The following is an 18,828-nucleotide window of genomic DNA, read 5'->3' as shown; positions in this document are numbered from 1 at the left end:
GCTGTACGCATGTGGGATTTGGTTAACAGTGTCTGTATTTCCTGCGGTCATGCTCCTCTCAGTACCAACCACTATGTGGACATGTGGTCTTGGCCCTGTCCACACTACATCACAGGCCAGAAAGCTCTCGCTGACATCGCTATGTTATTTTCCTCTCAAACAAAGGTCATTAACTCAAAATGGTACAGGCTGGTAAACAACCTATTAATTTTTTTCAAAAATGCTCTTACCTGAGTAAGAACGATCCACATGGCAGTGCACCTCTGATGGGCGTTGTCCTACAAAGGGACCTCTGCTTAGCCCGATGGCCTGCAGTTTAACGAGGTGACGCGTGGCCAACGCGGCGAATCCTCTCGGAAGTTGTTCTTGAATTTCTAGATCGAGGCCTCTATCTGTCCGTTAGGTAGCACCTCAGTTATCTTCACGTAGGCTGAGTAGACCTCGAGCCAGCTCTCAGGTCCAGGTAAAATGCCTGAGAATCAATCTCGGGACCTTCGATTAATAGGCAGGCTCTCTGCCCTTAGATCCATGGGCCGGCTTACCTCAAAAAGTCCAATGTTGACAGGGATAAGCTTCCAACTCAGAATACTAGACAAACACGAAGGTAGCCAAGGAGCCCATCACATAAATATAAACACTGACAGAAACGAACAAGTGATGAATGAAGTAAGTTAATTGATAAAGAAGTAGTAACTTTGATAGGAATGAATATTTTAATGTAGTGTGACCTCCGGAGAGGCCTGGTGCAGGTCTTTCGAGTTGACACCTTATAGGCGACCTGCTGGTCTGTGAAGATGCGACCCTACTTTTTCTCCCTAGCAATCGGAATTAACCAATTAACGTTATATCCCCGACGCTGTCGCGAATCGAACCCGGGATCTCACGGACCAAAGGCCAGCGACCTAACTATTTAGCCATGGAGCCTGACACAAAAATACGTAAAAGGTCAGTATGGGACCGCGGCTACGCGGTATGAGTCGTATAGCCATGAGTTTGCATTCGAGAGGTGGTGTATTCGCGCCCCACCATCGACAACCCTAAAAATGTTTTCCTGTGGTTTTACATTTTCGCACTAGACGAATGCCTTAATTAGGCGCACAATTTTCCTTCACACTTTCCAGTGACTTCGGACTCAAATGTGTAAATTTATATCCTTGGCCTTATATGGCTGTGTTGGACGTTCTGTTCTATGATCACTTTGTTTTACAATCAGTTCTTTAAAAAAAACTTATAATGTGTCGATACTGACGTCCCGCTCCTAATACCATCCTTCGTCGTTTTCTGAAAGCATACTGTAGTTGTAGATCCCAACACAGTCAATTCATTGCCCTTTTCATTCATATTTTTTATACTCTCCATAGTCTACGTAATCCTCCGTGCACTGTACTATAACGAATGAACATGGCATCCTCCACGAAATCTACAGTGCAACCAACACAAAACAAAGGCCCATTTCTATCCATCCAAATATATTCCTGTCTATATTATTAATTTCTATTTTCAATCAGCGTTTTATTTTACTCTCGCTCATTGGCTGAATGGACAGTGTCGTGGCCTTCGGTTCAGAGTGTCCCAGGTTCGATTCCAGACAGGGTCAGTCATTTGATTAGGTTAGTTCCTGTAGCTCGGGGATGGGTGCTTCTGATTGATAAATTGTTACGTCACACTACCAAGCACCATAGAAACACGTAAGAGAGAATACAGCCCTCTGCATAGGGTAGGCGTTAGTAAGGACATCCGGTTATAAAATCTGGCTAAATCAACATCAGTTCCAAGCCCAGGTAGTTGGGAAAAAAGGCCAGAAAATAGGAAATGTCAACGGTATATTATAGATTCTAATAGAAAGAAAGAAAGACATTTTATTGAATTGAATTGAACTGAATTAAATTTAATGGTTACAGTTTGTCACTGAGGTTAATGAGCCCTTTATGTAACATTTATATTTAAAATAGTATAGAAAACAATTATTAAAGGAAAACAGAAACGAAGGAGAAAATGAACTAAAGTTAGGAATCTGAAGAAAAACTTAAACGTTGCAATATAAATTACATAAAAATAAAATACAAAACTAAAGTATTACAAATATTGAAACAATTATTACAAACATTTAAACTGGTTAACTTGGTTGCGATAAGGATCTATGCTAATGAATAAGTAGGAGTTCTGCTAGTGGCTTTACGTCGCGCCGACACAGATAGGTCTTATGGCAACGATGGGATAGGAAAGGCCTAGGAGTTGGAAGGAAGTGGCCGTGGCCTTAATTAACGTACAGCCCTAGCATTTGCCTGGTGTGAAAGTGGGAAACCACCGAAAACCATCTTCAGGGTTTCGAACCCACTATCTCCCGGATACTAGTTCACAGCCGCGCGTCCCTAACAGCACGGCCATCTCGCCCTGTAACTAGTAGTTAATCTAAATGCTGGTAAAATACATGAATCCATTTACAACATAAAGAAATTATGGGAAGTAATCTCCGAGTTAAAATCTTCCTGTTCTTTTCTAGTGAGGAGTGAATTTGGATATACGCAACTTTTTATTTTTGAGTTAATGGGAAGAAAATTGACCCCTCGAGTCTCATCCCATAGCACTGATTTTCAAGTTTGGAGTTGCCGGTTTATGTGCTACGATACGGCCACTTCTTTTGTAAGATTTCCTGAAGCGTAATCTCTCGTCACAAGACACAAATATGACCATAGCCGTACTTCAATTGTGGACGACAGGTGAAATATTTAGAATTAAATTTCCACGTCTAATCATAATAGAGGAAAGTAATTTCTCCCTCGGCTTTCTCTTGCACTTCAAATTACCTTTCAGGAAACTTTAATTACTTGTTTTCTCTTTTCAGGTGGGTACCAGACCATTAAACTCAATAACTGGTGGAAGAAACACAGACTGGATGGTTCAGCATGTGAGTAGAAATGTTTCAGGAAACTGAGAAATATTATCTCTAAGTTACTTCAGTTTTCCTATTTCATTGTATCCGCAATGGTTTATTTCTGGATTTAAAACTTGTTCATTTCCGATATAGTTGTTTAATCACATTTACTTGATATATTGGATGTCTTTGAAAGATGTTCCAATATTTACAAAGGAAGTATCACGCAAAAAACAACGGGAAAAGAAGGTCGTATAAACTTTGGTCGCAAACCCAATATATTCGGGGTTATGGTCCACTTACCACTACCATAAATGATCACGATGTTCCAATAATTTACGGAGGGTCATACGCAACAATAGACGGAAATATGTTACTAACTAAACATTGGCCGTAAACCTACTAGCGTGTTGCGTTATGGCCATATTATGATGGGGCACCGGCCTACCCGTTCTCCTGATCTTAATCCTTTAGATTTTTGGCTTTGTGGACATGTAAGGACCATAGTGTATGCAGTCCCCATAAATGATGTTGATACCTATGAGAACGAGTATGCATTGCCTATGGTGTGAGAAGGTACTACCATTAAGGCCGAGAAACAAGGAACGTACCCAGAGGGAAAGCGAAGTGAACCGAGGTTAGGGAGTTTTCCACCTGTAAATACATCTTTCATTTATTCTAAGGTACCAAAGTACAAGGTAGTAAAATATTTACAAAACGTATCTGAAGCACCTTACAACAATAAACGAATAAACTTATTGGCTTCGTATGGTACATTACAACAGAACAGAAGGTATAATGCCAAAAGCAATATAAATGTAATACGGAAAAGGAAACCAACTTCAACTGACCTCCAGGCCCTTGGGCTACGAGTCCGGCATATGAACACAGCACAGAATAGCACACACAGAACCACAACTCTTACCCAGTTACACGTCCATTCGCTGCCACAAGCATTAACCCTTCACTGAACATACAACATGCATTCAAGACTTACACTCCGATGCTCGCAGCCCAGCAGCCTCGCGTTCGACAGCAATCCCAAAGTTGATGTTCTGAACGAGCGAAAAATAATAAAGAATCTCAACGGCTGGACACAAACAGACTACGCTTGAGAAGGAAAGGGGGAGGAACAGAACGGGAAAACAACCAATGTAGAAACAGAAGATAACATACCAAATCAATAGAGCAGGCGCAATTCAAGTGTCTGTACGCGTCTTTGAGTTTTAAGAATCCACGTCTCCTGATGTCCTCGTATTTCGTACAGAGTTTTGGTAGTGCGTCTTTGATTATAGTATTACTTCTGTTTTTCTCAAACGATATCTCATAAATTCAAATCTGCCTGCAGAAAGATTTTCCTGGGAACATAAAACTGAGTTGTGTGTCATTGTGTGTATGTTGTGTGAATGTGTTTTCTTAATTTATTACTATTATTATTATCATTATTATTATTATTATTATTATTAATATTATTATTGTCACATTAATTGCTGTACAGATATGTAGGCCTTAGTCTTAGAATTATCTGTCCGTAGTAGTATTTCTTTTTAGAATTTCTATGTCCTTTTATGTTTACATTTTTAAATTTTGTTTATAGTGGTTAAGTGTAAGAGAGGGCCTTGAGCCCTAACTTCGCCACAAATGTAAGTCAGGAATAAATAAATAAATATCTGCAGGGCAGTTTGTTTGGCGATTTTCTTTAACAGTTCATTTGAACCCTAGCGGTTTCTGCTTCGTTTGACATAATGGCGATGCCATAGGCAAAAGCTAGGCAGTCTACCATGCTTCCCTTAGATTTGACTCACATTCTTAGTGGGCTATTGTCAGTTTCCATTAATTTCGTTCGCCAGGTCCAGATGATCTTCTCAAGAACATGTAGTTGAGGGATGTGTCACACCCGTAACCAATGGTTACAAAATTATTATATCAGATCATTTACTCATTATTAACTTATATTGATCAAAACTGTTATGATCATGGGTACATGTATTAAAATAATTATGTCCTTCAAGAGGAAAGACAATTTAGTCATTTCGCAGATACAAAAGTGATCTGTCACACCCGTAACTATGTGTAATACTTTATTTTTACAAACAAATCAGTGCTAGGAATCAATTTAATCAGTTAGGTTATTGCGCTCATATAACTGTATTGTTTCAAGGTTAGGGAAAATTAAAAGCTCTTATTTTTTTACTATCACTTGAAACTGTAAAACCCGTAACGATGGATCTGCCCAGTTACAAGAAACGTTTCTGCCGTTCCTGTTGGTAAGCCTGATGTGTGATGAATCACATACTCTGAGTCACGCAGTGAATGGGTGTGTCCAACTAACTAAATTTCACTGAATACAGTGAATCAATGGAAGAAAGAGCACAAGAGTGTTATGGTTTAATTTGTAAATGTAATGGAAAAAGCTTTGTTAATGCACTAAGTCGGAGATGGAAAGATAACATTACCGGGAAGGAATTTAGAACGGAAGCTGTTTCGGACAAATGGATCTAAAAACCTCCAGTAATTCCAAGTAGAGGTATGAGGTTCAGGCGAACTGTTTAGTAAATGTCTGTTTTTCTCTACATTTTAGCAACTATCTTCTTTCTTTAATCTTTAACGACGAAAATTATAATGACAAATATGCGTTGAATGGAAGAATATTAATATCGAGATATTTCAATACGATTCTGCATACTCCACATTTGACAATACATATATATCGTCATCGTAGGTCGAACTTCTTTACAGGCATGTGATGGCTACACTGTTATGATGATGGTACGAAATGCATGCATCCTCCAGGTTGCTATTGAACAACGTTTCTTCCACGTCCATGCTTCCCGTTGGACTTACCCCAGACCACCAGCGTTGAGGCCTGTTGCACCATTGGGGGTTTGAAGTAAATTAGGAAAACTTTTAAAAGTTATACCAAAGATTGATTTCTAGTGTCTACTTACCGAGTGTTTTTCTTTTCGTTACATTCATAATGGGAATGTGGTAGAATGTAGTGTATCCACAAGCATGCCTATCTTATGCTGAAGCAATCTCAAAATATTACCCTCACTGCTCCAGGTGTATCCCAAGGAAATCTGCCATTAAAACCCAAGAAGAAAATAAACAATAAAACCCTGAAACTAATAAATACGATGGCATGGAGGAGCAGTATTTACAACGTAATGACATGCGGTTCTATGAAGCACTGAAGTGTACCTCAGGTGAGGCAATTGGGGACTGTCCTGACTCCGTTGCAAAAGACGAAGACACCGCTTCAATATTGAACATTCCACTTATTATGGTGACTATTTTTGCTTTATTTTTGCCGGACTGAGTGGCTCGGACGGTTGAGACGCTGGTCTTCTGACCCCAACTTGGCAGGTTCGATCCTGGCTCGATTCGGTGGTATTTGTAGGTTCTCAAATACGTCCGCCTCGGGTCGGTAGATTTACTGTCACGTAAAAGAACCACCTATTCTTCTATTTCTTCTTCTTGTACCATATACTCATTGGATATCGGCTGTTATCAGGGCGATCTGTTTCTCGTTCTCAGCAACTCGGATTGGGATACTGAGCCCATACCTTTCTCGTAGGTTCCGTAGCCAACATATTTTCCTTCTTCCGCTACTTCTCCTTGTAAATTAAGCTAAAGGAGTCTATCATTTCGAATGATGTGGCCAATGTACTGGAGTTTCTTCTTTTTGCTGACCTCTGGCTCTTTGTCCAGGCGTTGGAGTACTTCAGTGTTACGTATTCTGTCAACTCGTGATATTCTGAGCAGGCGTCGGTTGCACCACATTTCAAAAGAGCGAAGTTTTTTGATGGTGTTTTCTGTTAGGGTCGAAGTCTCGGCACCATAAAATAAGACAGAAAATACATAACAATGAAGTCAACGGAGACGGAGATTGATCTTAAAGTTACAGAAAAGTTTGCTCATTCTCTTGAATGCAGTCCTTGCCTATTCAATCTGTGAGCAAATTTCAACAGCAAAAATTCCTACGGAACAAAATGCCAGCACCTCGGCGTCTCCGAAAACCGTCAAAAAGAACTTAGAGGGACGTAAAAACTAAAACATTACTATTATTATTTCGTTTGTGGACTCGAATTCGAATATCACAATCTTTATTCTACATTCGCTTTATCATCTTCCTCGTTAATAATTTATAAAAAGAAAAAGTATTTCATATAAGAAAGAGTTTCATATGTTCTGTTTCCATTCTCACCACAGACAAATGCAGGGACTGTAATTAATTAACGTCACAGACGTTGCCCTTCCAGTACTAGCCCTGTCCTATCCTATTGGCCCCATAAGACCTGTCTTTAGTCGGTACGACGTAAAACAAACAGCAAAAGAGAAAAAAAGAAGAAGTCATGCAAGGCTAACATCTGTTCAACTTCTGTGTATAAGTTGAATTGAGGACCCTAGTTAAGATTCAGTGCCCTTATTTTCCTGGTGTCAAGATTTTAAACGATGAAGCGTCATCTTCATGGATGTCGGCGGTGGGGTTCGAACACACCATTTCCCGAATTTCAGTTTACAGGTGAATGATCTGTACTACGAAGCCTAGTCAATAAGTATTATTATTATTATTATTATTATTATTATTATTATTATTATTATTATTATTATTATTATTATTATTATTATTATCGACTACTGACTTTACTACACCCTAGTGGAGTCGCGAGAGAAAACTTCGTCTCCCTGTTTTAAGGCCGAATAGTGTATCTTTCCTAACGCGAATACTCTGTGAAGGGATATATTCATTATTGCGTATTTCTGTGTAGTTGGTAGCGTTTTGTGTTAAGTAACTGATGTGTAGTGAAACCAATCGGAGTCACCAAGTCAAGTGATTTAACAATATGGAGCTAAAATCCCCGATGCATCCAGAAATCGATTCCAAGGTCTCCTAAAACGGAGGCCCCAGCGCTATTTGACCAAGGATCTGGATATTATTATTATTATTATTATTATTATTATTATTATTATTATTATTATTATTATTATTATTATCAAAAATCTTAACATTCATCTAACGTGGGTGTGGGGAAATACCACGCCGAAAATGCTTACCTAGGATAGTCACTGTCACTGACAACGTTAGAAAACCTGTCTAGGCGTAGACTAAGAAATTGCCTGCCGTAACACGTACGCACTAGAATAGCCTATTCAAAACGTGATACAAAGCACAGTTCCCTCATTAAATTTCGTAGCTGGCTATTTGGACGACTTGAGGCGCGCCTGGCACTCACTTCTATTGGCGCTCGGCCTGCGAATCCCTTCCCATTGAGCGCTGGAAGTGACGTCATGCAGCCCGGGCAAGCTGTTCGCTCGAGCTTAGCCTGCCTGCTTTGTGAATGAACAGGCGAGCAGCAGCTTTTGACATTTAACGTACCATTCGTCCACCCACCAACAACGTCCTCACCTGAGCGCCCCACTTGGGCGTGGTCAGGTCACCACTACCACACACCCTTTCATCCCTATTAACACTATTGTAAGTAGAACTCACGATACGCGAAGTCAATGTTCGCTTCTCCAGGTAGTATCACTTACGAGCACGCAGGTTCCTCACTTTCGTCTATCCTATCCGACCTCCCTTGGTCAACTCTTGTTCTTTTCCGACCCCGACGGTATTAGAGCATTCGAGGCCTAGGGATTCTTTCATTTTCGCGCCCTTCGTGGCCCTTGCCTTTCTTCGTCCGTTACTACATTTTTCGAAGTGACGGATCCCTTCTTTCTTCTTTTTTTCTCTCTCTTTAGCCCCTGTGGGTGGGGGACACAGACGAATAATACACCCACGGTATCCCCTGCCTGCCGTGAGAGGCGACTAAAAGGGGCGACCAAGGGATGATTGAATTAGAACCATGAAACTACTTTTGATTCGTACCATCACGCGGGGAACACAATGGGTTGCCTGTACTTGCGAGTAGTACCACTAAATTAGGTACGAAATAGGTTTGTGATCAGTAGCAGTAAAGAGGCTAGTCTGTGGGTTTCCAGTACCCGTGCGTCGTACCCTTCGGTTCAGAAGGTCCCGGATTCGATTCCCGGCCGGGTCGGGGATTTTAACCTTAATTGGTTAATTCGAGTGGCACGGGGGCTGGGTGTATGTGTCGTCTTCATCATCATTTCATCCTCATCACGACGGGCTGGACGCCTACGGGCGTCAAATAGAAAGATCTGCACCTGGCGAGCCGAACCCGTGCTGGGATATCCCGGCACTAAAAGCCATACGACATTTCATTTCAGCAGCACCGTATGAGGAACACCACGGGATAGTACGAGTCCCTGTGTTTAGTACACCTAGGTGAGGAACCTCGTGGGATTGCGTTGGCTATGAGTGGCGCCATTGTGTGAGAAACACCATAGGTCTGCGTTCCCTGTACGAAGTGCAATACTGTTTTATTTTATTTTATATTTTTAGACTTTTTACTGATTTTTTTTTACAATTCTCTCTTTGTTTGTCTTGTATTTTTTGTTTTTAAGGACGACACAAACTCCCAGTCCCCGGGCCAGTGGAAAAAACCAATTGAAGTTAAAATCCCCGACTCGGCCGGGAATCGAACCCGGGGCATACTGGTGAGTAGTACCATCTTGTGTGGAACACCGTGAGTCTTCGCTACTTTTGATTAGTACCCCAACATGACAAATAGCATGGTTCTACTTTACTCGCGACATGTACCATTCTCTGGGGCCTTAGACCTAGAAATTGCACCCCTTTAGACATGAAGCATCATTGTGCTTTCTAAGTGGTCCCTTGGTCAGTAATACTATTATTTACGATCTTTTTTTGAGTCTGATCCACTGTTGTTGTTTTTTGTTGGGTTCATGTCCATCCATTCATTCTTGATGACATTTTCTTATTTTATTTTGGTCAGTGGATGAACTTTTCCTTGTCATTTCATTTCGTACTTTTAGGGGCCGATGACTTCGATGTTAGGCCCCTTTAAACAACAAGCATCATCATCATCAACAACATAAAATATACTACACTCAAGACAAACAGTCTTACCTGGTTGAAGCCACTTTTAGTAATAATATTCAGAATACTAACAAGATAAATCAACTTACGCTATATGGTTGTTGCCGGCGACAGTAAAATTTGTCAATTTTTTTAATATTATGACGTAATTACTTATCTTGTTAGTGTCAAAGGATACAAAGCTTTGACCTTAGCAGGTTACTGCAAAAATTAAAAACTGGAAAAATTACTTGTTTGGTTTTTCCTCAGGATGAATGAATTTACGTACGAGTAGTGTCCTGTACGAGTCCGGTCCCGCGGCGCAGGTGGCAACGCGTCCGCCTGTCACCCGGTGGCCCCGGGTTCGATTCCCAGCCGGATCAGGGTTTTTAATTGCAAATGATTAATATCCCTGGCCTGGGGACTGGGTGTTTGTGTCGTCCTTAACGTTGCTTTCCTCACATTAAACACACTTCTGCCGTTTACAACATACACGCAGGTTCCTCACATATGGTGCAAGTAGGGGCAAAAGACCTTTCTAGGTCGACAACCCGAACAAATAGCATTTTTTTAAAGTGTCTGTACGTCAAGGAATCATCATTGTTAATATAAGTAGATAAAACGACATCCAACAGCCGTCGTAGAGAGACCTGAGTAATTAAATGTTTTTTTTGCTTTACGTCGCACCGTCACAGATAGGTTTTATGGCGACGATGGGACAGGAAAGGCCTAGGAATGGGAAGGAAATGTCCGTGGCCTTAATTAATGTACAGCCCCAGAATTTGCATGGTTTGAAAATGGGAAACCACGGAAAACCATCTTCAAGGCTGCCGACAGTGGGGTTCGAAGCCACTATCTCCCGAATGCGAGCTCACAGCTACTCTCTCCTAACCGCACGACCAACGGTGTAATTAAAAGTATAGTGTCTTTTCCTGTTATGGGGGAGCGGATCAGGTGAGATGAAATTATATGGCATGTTTTTATGGACGGCCGGATGCTTATAGTTCGTGACGCTAACCTCAGTTGAGGAGCTAATAAAAATGAAATGAATGATGGCGAATGAAATTGGCTAAGGAAGTGGAAAGAACCGGCTGCGGCCTGTGAATAGGAACCGTCCAGGCATTTGCCTGGAAGTGAAAGTGGGAAACTGCAGAAAAACATTCTCAGGACAATCGACGGTGGGGTCTCCCGAATGCAGAGCTTGGATCCATAAATGTAACGCATCAAAACGTGCGGCCATCCCGCTCAGTAACTGGGAAATTAAAAAAAAATAGTATTTAACATAATTATGGTATCTTCGTTGCGCCTCGAAAGTGTGTGGCAATGTTTAGGAGAGAAATACTGCCCCGCAGCACATGCATCATTTAGAATGAAAAATCGCTTTCTGGTCAGAGTTCTAAGCAGAAATATTGTGAGTTAGCGGTTTTCCTAGACACAACGACGAAATGTTCTTCTTCTTCTTCTCCTTGCTTTTCTGCTGCGGTCTCTTCTCAGTAGGCTGGCAAACATAATAAAGTAAATTTTCCTAACTTACATTTCCAGTATCCTGTGTCAACGATTCCTCGCGCAGGAAATTTTTCTCCTTCCACGAACATGTTTCTCTTCTCTGATGAGTTATTTCAGGCTGTATTGGTCATTTAGGTATACGTGACCGAGAATAAGCCCTTTTACGAGTGTTAATACGGAGTCGGCAAAATAAAATTGACCCGGAAAAAATCGGACTTTGGTGGGATTGAGCCTTGTTAATGAACATCACAGAAGATGCTGGAAATGGCCTCCTCTGAAGAAATGAAAAAATGAGGATCCAAAAGTCCTGACTCTCCTTCACTCATAAACCTCCGGCAAAACTGAACACGTGAAGATTCGTCTGTGGACACTTTAATGCATGCACCACTGTAAATTTGTAGGGATACAGATGCAGGTCCTTTTAAGTAATGTTTCGACACGACGATCTCACAAAAAAAAAAAAAAAAAACGGCTTTGAGAGTTCCTCAGACTTAGTTCCAGGGTTTCCTTCACTCGAGAAATGTTTACTTATCTTGGAACTCTTTTCGGATAATTAAGGTTTTTATTCGCTACAAAACCCGTTTCACGCCATTTTGCCACTAAGTTTTGCATTGCAGATTTTGCCGGAAATTTTACCTAAGCACTTCCATTCCTAAACTCTTGCTCATAGAGTTCCGCACAGTTTTACCAAGAATCGTCCTTCGCATAACACTCGACAATGAACATGCACTGTTTTATCGTGAGGACCATTTAGAGTTGCATTCAACTGGTCATTAAACACGTCCGCACCTCTCACTCACTCACACCCCCTGCGGGTGGGGGACGCACATGTAGAATACACCCGCGGTATCCCCTGCCTGTCGTAAGAGGCGACAAAAAGAGGCGACCTTGGCGTGGACATGGATTGCGGTTTGGAATAATGTGATGGACCTCCTGTGGATGGGAGAGGCTGAATACATCCATAGGTAATCCCTGCCTGTCGTAGAAGGCGACTTAAAGGGTCATGTGGCCATGGTCCCCTCTTTATTTTTTATTATTTTTCCGAGGGTCAGATGTAGACCATTCAAAATTTGATGTGCGTGCTGCCCGGCGATGGAGCTCCTATGTGTGCGACTACGCTCGAAAGCCCGTGCCAGCAACCACCCAGGACGCAGCGGGTGGGAGTATCATGTACCCGGGCAGTGGTATCCGCCTGACAACGCAGGTCCCCGCACAGCCGAATGCCAGAAGGACATATTATTATTAATTATTTTTATTTATTTTTTCTATTGTTAGTGCTCTGTACACGCTATGGGGTACATGCTATTGCGGGTGACCGGAGGAAGGGAGTCCTAGTGCTCATTGCCTCGGTCATCCCGTATTAGGCATCGTTCAACATCGGACCCCGGGCAATACCTGCTACGACCAGGTGGGTATTGCCTTGGCTGCTTGGTTCGGCTACAGAGACCCCTGATCGGAGTGGGTGGCATTCGGGGAGGATGCTATCGGGCATGGCTTCCAAACGAAGTCGGCTCTCACAAGGTGGTCGCCCACCTAAGTCTTTAACTTTTGCTTCCCTGAGAGGTTCAACTCCCTGGGAACATGCGCAGCGTGAAGGAATGGGATCCAGCTTCCCTAGGTTTCTGGTCGCTACCAGAACCGATGGGCAGGATTTTAAGCTGGTGAAGTCGATCCTGTTTAGTAGACACATCGAAGGCGTCTATGGCGAACTGGAGGAACTGAAGAAAATGCGCAACGGTAGTTTGCTTCTAAAGACTCGTACAGCACTGCAAGCTGATCAGTTGCTTAAGTGCGAGCACTTTGGCGAAATCCCCGTCAAAGTGGAGGAGCATAAGTCCTTGAACCTGGTTCGCGGAGTCATCTTTCACCGCGACCTTATTTTGAACACTGACGACGAGTTGATGGAAGACATGAAGAACCGTGGCGTGACACACGTCCGGCGCATTACGCGCAAGGTCAACGGTGAAGACGTTGCCACTGGTGCCTTTATTCTCTCTTTCAAGTTGTCAGTGTTACCAGAGAAAGTCAAGGTAACAACTTATCGTTGCGATGTGAGGCCGTACATCCCGCCTCCTATGCGATGCTATCAATGCCAGCGATTCGGACATATGGTATCTCGCTGTTCGAATCAGGCTGTATGTGGTACATGTGGACGAGTAGCTCACGGCGCGGAGGAGTGCACAACTCCATACAAGTGCACTAACTGCTCCGGTTTTCATTCTCCTCGGGATCGGAATTGTCCGACATACCTGAGTGAGAAGAAGATCCAGGAGATCAAGACCCTGGATGGTCTTTCCTACCAGGAAGCGCGCCGTAAGTTTCATTCTATGAATACACCTGCCCGTACACTCGACTATAGCTTGATAGCTCAGAGTCTTCCAGGTTCGTCATTTACGACCAAGACACCTGTCCAGACCGCTGCGCCCAAGGCGACTGTTGCTGCTCCCAGCAACGTCGCGAATAGTCAAAGCTCGAAGGGGGGGACCACCCCACCTTCGACCAACCAGAAGTCTGTGCCGGCTGGCAGTTCCCAGCCGGCACAGCAAGGGGGGAAGACTAAGTCTCCCCCCCCTAGGAGGTCGACGAAAGTCGTGCCCCAGCCGGCGGAGGCGGCATCGTCGACCAGGGCTGGGAAACCATCTCCCAGCCCGTCTAAACTCGAAAAAAAGAAGGGGAAGAAGAGCGCCCGTCCTGAGCGCTCTCGGACTTCCCCTGCGAAGGAGAAGTCATGCCCCCCATCTGGGGGATATGAGTCTGCGCCAGGAGGCACTCCTGCTCCAAAACCGGCGCGCTCTCCTCGTAGGGGACCCCCTCGCGCCCGAAAAGCGTCGAAGTTCTGGGCGACACCCCTGCCATCTTTCGATGACGGAATGGATGTCGCACTGTCCTCTACATCTACGGATGTAGAACTAGATAGTGTTTAGGCTTACGAGCATTTTTTCGCTCATAACCTAACACTCCTTTTATAGTCCACACTATGGCACTGTTACAGTGGAATTGTAACGGTTATGACAGGCATCTTGCTGAGTTACGTCAGCTTATTAGTGAGTACGCAGCGAGTATAGTCTGTCTTCAGGAGACCAATTTCAGACCTGGTCATCATACGGTCTTGAGGCATTTCAAACTATACTCGACAGAACGATACTATGCTCACCGGGCTTCCGGAGGCGTTGGCATTTTTGTACGTTCTGATAGCTACAGCGAAGAGGTTCCATTACGAACCCCTCTAGAGGCTGTAGCTGTTCGCGTCTCGCTGCCTGTCATAGCAACAGTGTGTAATGTTTATCTTCCACCCGGCCAGCATCTGAACATCAATGATGTCGCTGATCTTATAGATCAGCTTCCACCACCCTTCCTCTTATTGGGCGATTTTAACGCCCATCACCCCATATGGGGCTCTGAGACGCCTTGTCCCCGAGGAAGAGAGTTGGAAACACTTATAACAGATCTGGATTTATGTATTTTGAACACAGGGGAACCAACTCACTTTAGTGTACGTTACGGCACATACTCTCGCATAGACGTAAGTCTATGCAGCCGAACGTTGGTTCCACTGTTTCGGTGGAATGCACACGATGATCTCTGTGACAGTGACCATTTTCCCATTATTCTTACTTTGTTGAAACATAAACCCGTCGAGGCTCCCCCTCGATGGATTCTTAAACATGCTGATTGGCCAAAGTACACATCACTAGCTGTCTTTCACGATGATATCAGGCGGACCGTCGGCGAGGAAATAACTTACGTCACCCAAGTTATTCTTGCTGCTGCTGAGGAGTCCATTCCGTTTTTCTCGGGGGCTCCTCGCCGAAAACTCGTTCCTTGGTGGAACGATGAAATAGCAGCAGCCATCAAAGAACGCCGTCGCGCTCATAAACGTTACCGTCGACAGCCTACTGTGGCCAACTTGGTAACATTTAAGAAACTCCGCGCTAAGGCGCGAGTTCTTATTCGACAAAGTAAGAAGGCTTCATGGGAGAGATATGTGTCGTCCATGACGTCACATACTCCATCATCTCAAGTGTGGACGAAACTTCGACGAATTTCGGGTATTCAAGGATCATCTGCTGTACCGGGAATTTCCATTGCAGGCAGTGTCGCCACTGATCCCCTCGCGATTGCTAATCATCTCGCTAGTCATTTCGCGGATGTCTCTGGCTCCGGGAATTACAATCCTGATTTCCTGCCTCTGAAGCGTGAGGCAGAACGTCATCACCTTTGTTTTGCCACCCAAGCTTCAGAGGACTACAACGTGCCCTTTACGGAGTGGGAACTCCGCAGCGCCTTAGCGCTTTGCAAGGACACGTCTCCTGGACCGGACAACATCCATAACCAGATGTTGAAACACCTTAGTGATGATAGTTTACTATATCTCCTTCGTGTGTTCAACCGAATCTGGACAGAGGGTGATTTTCCGTCTCAGTGGCGAGAGGGCATAGTCATCCCTGTCCTCAAGCCTGACAAAGATCCTAAGTATGCAGGAAGTTACAGACCGATTTGTCTTACAAATTGCCTGTGTAAGCTATTTGAGAGGATGGTAAATCGCAGACTCGTGTGGTGTCTGGAGAAACAAGGACTTTTGTCCGAGTACCAATGTGGATTTCGAGCCGCTCGATCCACTACAGACCACTTGGTACGCCTGGAGAGCTCTATCCAGGATGCGTTTCTCCGCAAACAGCACTTGGTAGCTGTCTTCTTTGACTTGGAGAAGGCCTACGACACCACCTGGCGATATGGCATCCTTTCAGTCCTGCATCAATGGAGATTCCGAGGTAACTTGCCGGTATTTATTGCGAATTTTTTGTCCCTCCGTCTATTCCGTGTCCGAGTAGGGAGGACATATTCGCAATACCACGTTCAAGAAAACGGAGTCCCACAGGGATCGGTTCTTAGTGTCACTCTGTTCGCGATTGCCATAAACGGTATTGTCGCTGCTGCTGGTCCAGCCGTAATACCGTCCCTATATGTGGATGATTTTGCTCTGCACTATAGCTCGTGCAGTATGGCAGTCGCAGAGCGACAGTTACAGCAAGCTATTAGGAGGGTGGAGAAGTGGACCTTAGAACATGGCTTTCGGTTTTCTGCCGCAAAGACCTCCGTTGTCCACTTTTGTCGTCAACGTACTCTTCACCCTCATCCTGAGCTTTATCTAGGAAATGTCGTTCTTCCAGTTGTTGACACCTACCGATTTCTTGGGCTCCTTTTTGACAGTAAATTATCGTGGGAGCCACACGTGCGGGAGCTAAAAGTGCAATGCACCAAGAGGCTTAACCTCTTGAAGTTTCTTAGCAGCACTAATTGGGGGGCTGACCGCGTGGTGCTCCTGCGATTCTATCGGGCACACATTTTATCCCGGTTAGACTACGGCAGTGCAGCATATGGCTCCGCAAGACCAAGCGTTCTTGCGAAGCTGAACAGTATCCACCACAGCGGGGTTAGGTTGGCGACGGGAGCTTTTCGTACTAGCCCCATCGCTAGCCTGCTCGCTGAGTCTGGTGTGCTGCCTCTACACCTGAGGCGCCAGCAACTACTACTTACATATGCTGCAAATTTGCGACAGATGCCACTTCATCCGAGCTATCCCTGCGTGTTCAACAATGGCAACCGCTTGTTGTACGTTGCTCATCCACGTGCGACGCGGCCGGTTGGGATACGCTTGGATAGCAGTTATGAATTGTTTGACGTACCTTCGATTCCTTGCCTTGTCAGACAACCAAGTGGGGTACCTCCGTGGGTTGTGCGACGACCTGAAATCATCCTGGACTTGCACACTGGCCCGAAAGGAGACACGGACCCTTCGATTTATCGGAGGATCTACCTGTCCGTTCTTGGCCGCTATCCAGGTTCAGTCGTCGTTTACACGGATGGTTCACGGACAGATACGAAGGTGGGCTGTGCGTTCGTTGTCGACAATGATCGGTTTCTTTTTGCTCTCCCGGATACCTGTAGTGTGTACACGGCAGAGCTCTATGCTATCTGTGAGGCTCTGCGGTACGCATTAGACAATGAGCGCCGACACTTTCTTGTGTGTACTGACTCCTTGAGTTCGCTTCAGTCTATTGATACCTGTTTCCCTCGACACCCTCTGGTGCAGCGGATCCAAGACCTGCTGGCCGGGTGTTTGGATGCCGGCACCAGAATTACGTTTGTGTGGCTCCCCAGCCACATGGGCATAGAGGGAAACGAGTTAGCAGATCAGGCTGCCAAGGAGGCAGTTACACTGCCCCCGTTGCCTTTCAAGGTTCCAGCAAGTGATATTCGCTCTCAGCTGAGACATCTGGTTATGTCTCATTGGGAGATGGAGTGGCAGGCCATCCCACTTCCCAATAAGCTGAGAGCGATAAAAGGAACAACGAAGGTATGGAGGACTTCCCTGCGGGCTTCGCGGAGGGAAGCCGTGGTATTATGTCGCCTTCGGATCGGCCACGGTATCTTGACGCACTCCCATCTACTGAAAGGAGAACCCCCTCCGGTGTGTACCTGCGGCGACCATCTTACCGTGGTACACATCCTTACGGAGTGCGTGGACCTGGTCGATCTGCGCCGTAGTATTAACCTTCCGAGTACTATCTCCCTTATCTTGCGCGATGACGAGCAGTCAGCAGACCTCGTCATCCGCTTTATGAGGGATAGCGGTCTGTTTTATCGTGTGTGATGTTGTCCTTTGTCCTAGTGTTGTTTATGTCAGTTGCGCTTTTATTTCATTGACTTCATTTTATTTTGTGTTGCGCATTTTAATGTGTTATTTGAACGTCTAACGTAAATTATGTGTTAATATCTGTATTACTGGGCAATGCCTTATTCCTTCAATTTCCTGTCCTTTCTCTTATTTTAATAGAACATAAGGCATTGCGTATTAGATCCACTGACTGTTTTAATCTCACCCTCATTTTTCTTCATCACCATTCTTTTTTAACTCTAGTCAGTGGATACTTTTTAAAATTTTAACTTCATGTCTCATGTCATTCATTTCGTTCCATTAGGGGCCGATGACCTTCGATGTTAGGCCCCTTAAAACAACAAGCATCATCATCATCATCATCATCATCACTCACTCACATGTCATGGCACAGCGGCATACTCGGGAGATACGCACTCTCAGACATGTGACAGCAAACAATTAGTGCATCAAAAATACGGTTTCCAGAATTTCCTATTGATGGGCAGTTAACTTGTTCATTAATATGGGGTCAATTCTGCGTCAGTCTTACAAATGTTTTTCGCGCCAGTTTTACTTTTCTCACCCTGTACTTAACACGATTCCCATGCACGGTGGAGTACCTCCACGCATATTGCGCGGTCTATCCTTAGGGTCGTCCACATTCTGAGAGACAGCCACATTTCAAAACCGTGCAATTGGACCATTGACAATGCCTTTAGCCATCCTTGGACACTGTAAAGCAGCGCATATAACAAACACTGACGACATGACACTGACTTACACATCAGATATCACGATTATACACAATAGGTTTAATTTGCAATACCGTTTCTGTTTCAC

At 44.3% G+C, this 18,828-nt stretch overlaps 1 protein-coding gene across 1 annotated transcript in view; it reads left to right on the top strand.

Annotated features, from left to right (window-relative positions):
* The window catches only part of Dhit (Double hit), a 1,255,395-nt gene that overhangs the window by 569,717 nt on the left and 666,850 nt on the right, over positions 1-18,828 (top strand). The window contains exon 3 of the mRNA XM_067145213.2: positions 2,846-2,908. Coding sequence (XP_067001314.1) covers positions 2,897-2,908 — 12 coding nt within the window. The 5' untranslated portion in view covers positions 2,846-2,896. The remainder of the gene's footprint in view (positions 1-2,845; positions 2,909-18,828) is intronic.

Source organism: Anabrus simplex, chromosome 4 (assembly GCF_040414725.1).
Source record: "Anabrus simplex isolate iqAnaSimp1 chromosome 4, ASM4041472v1, whole genome shotgun sequence".
NCBI classification, from domain to species: domain Eukaryota; kingdom Metazoa; phylum Arthropoda; class Insecta; order Orthoptera; family Tettigoniidae; genus Anabrus; species Anabrus simplex.
The sequence above is the reverse complement of the archived record's forward strand: the minus strand, read 5'-3'. Positions and strand labels throughout refer to the sequence as shown.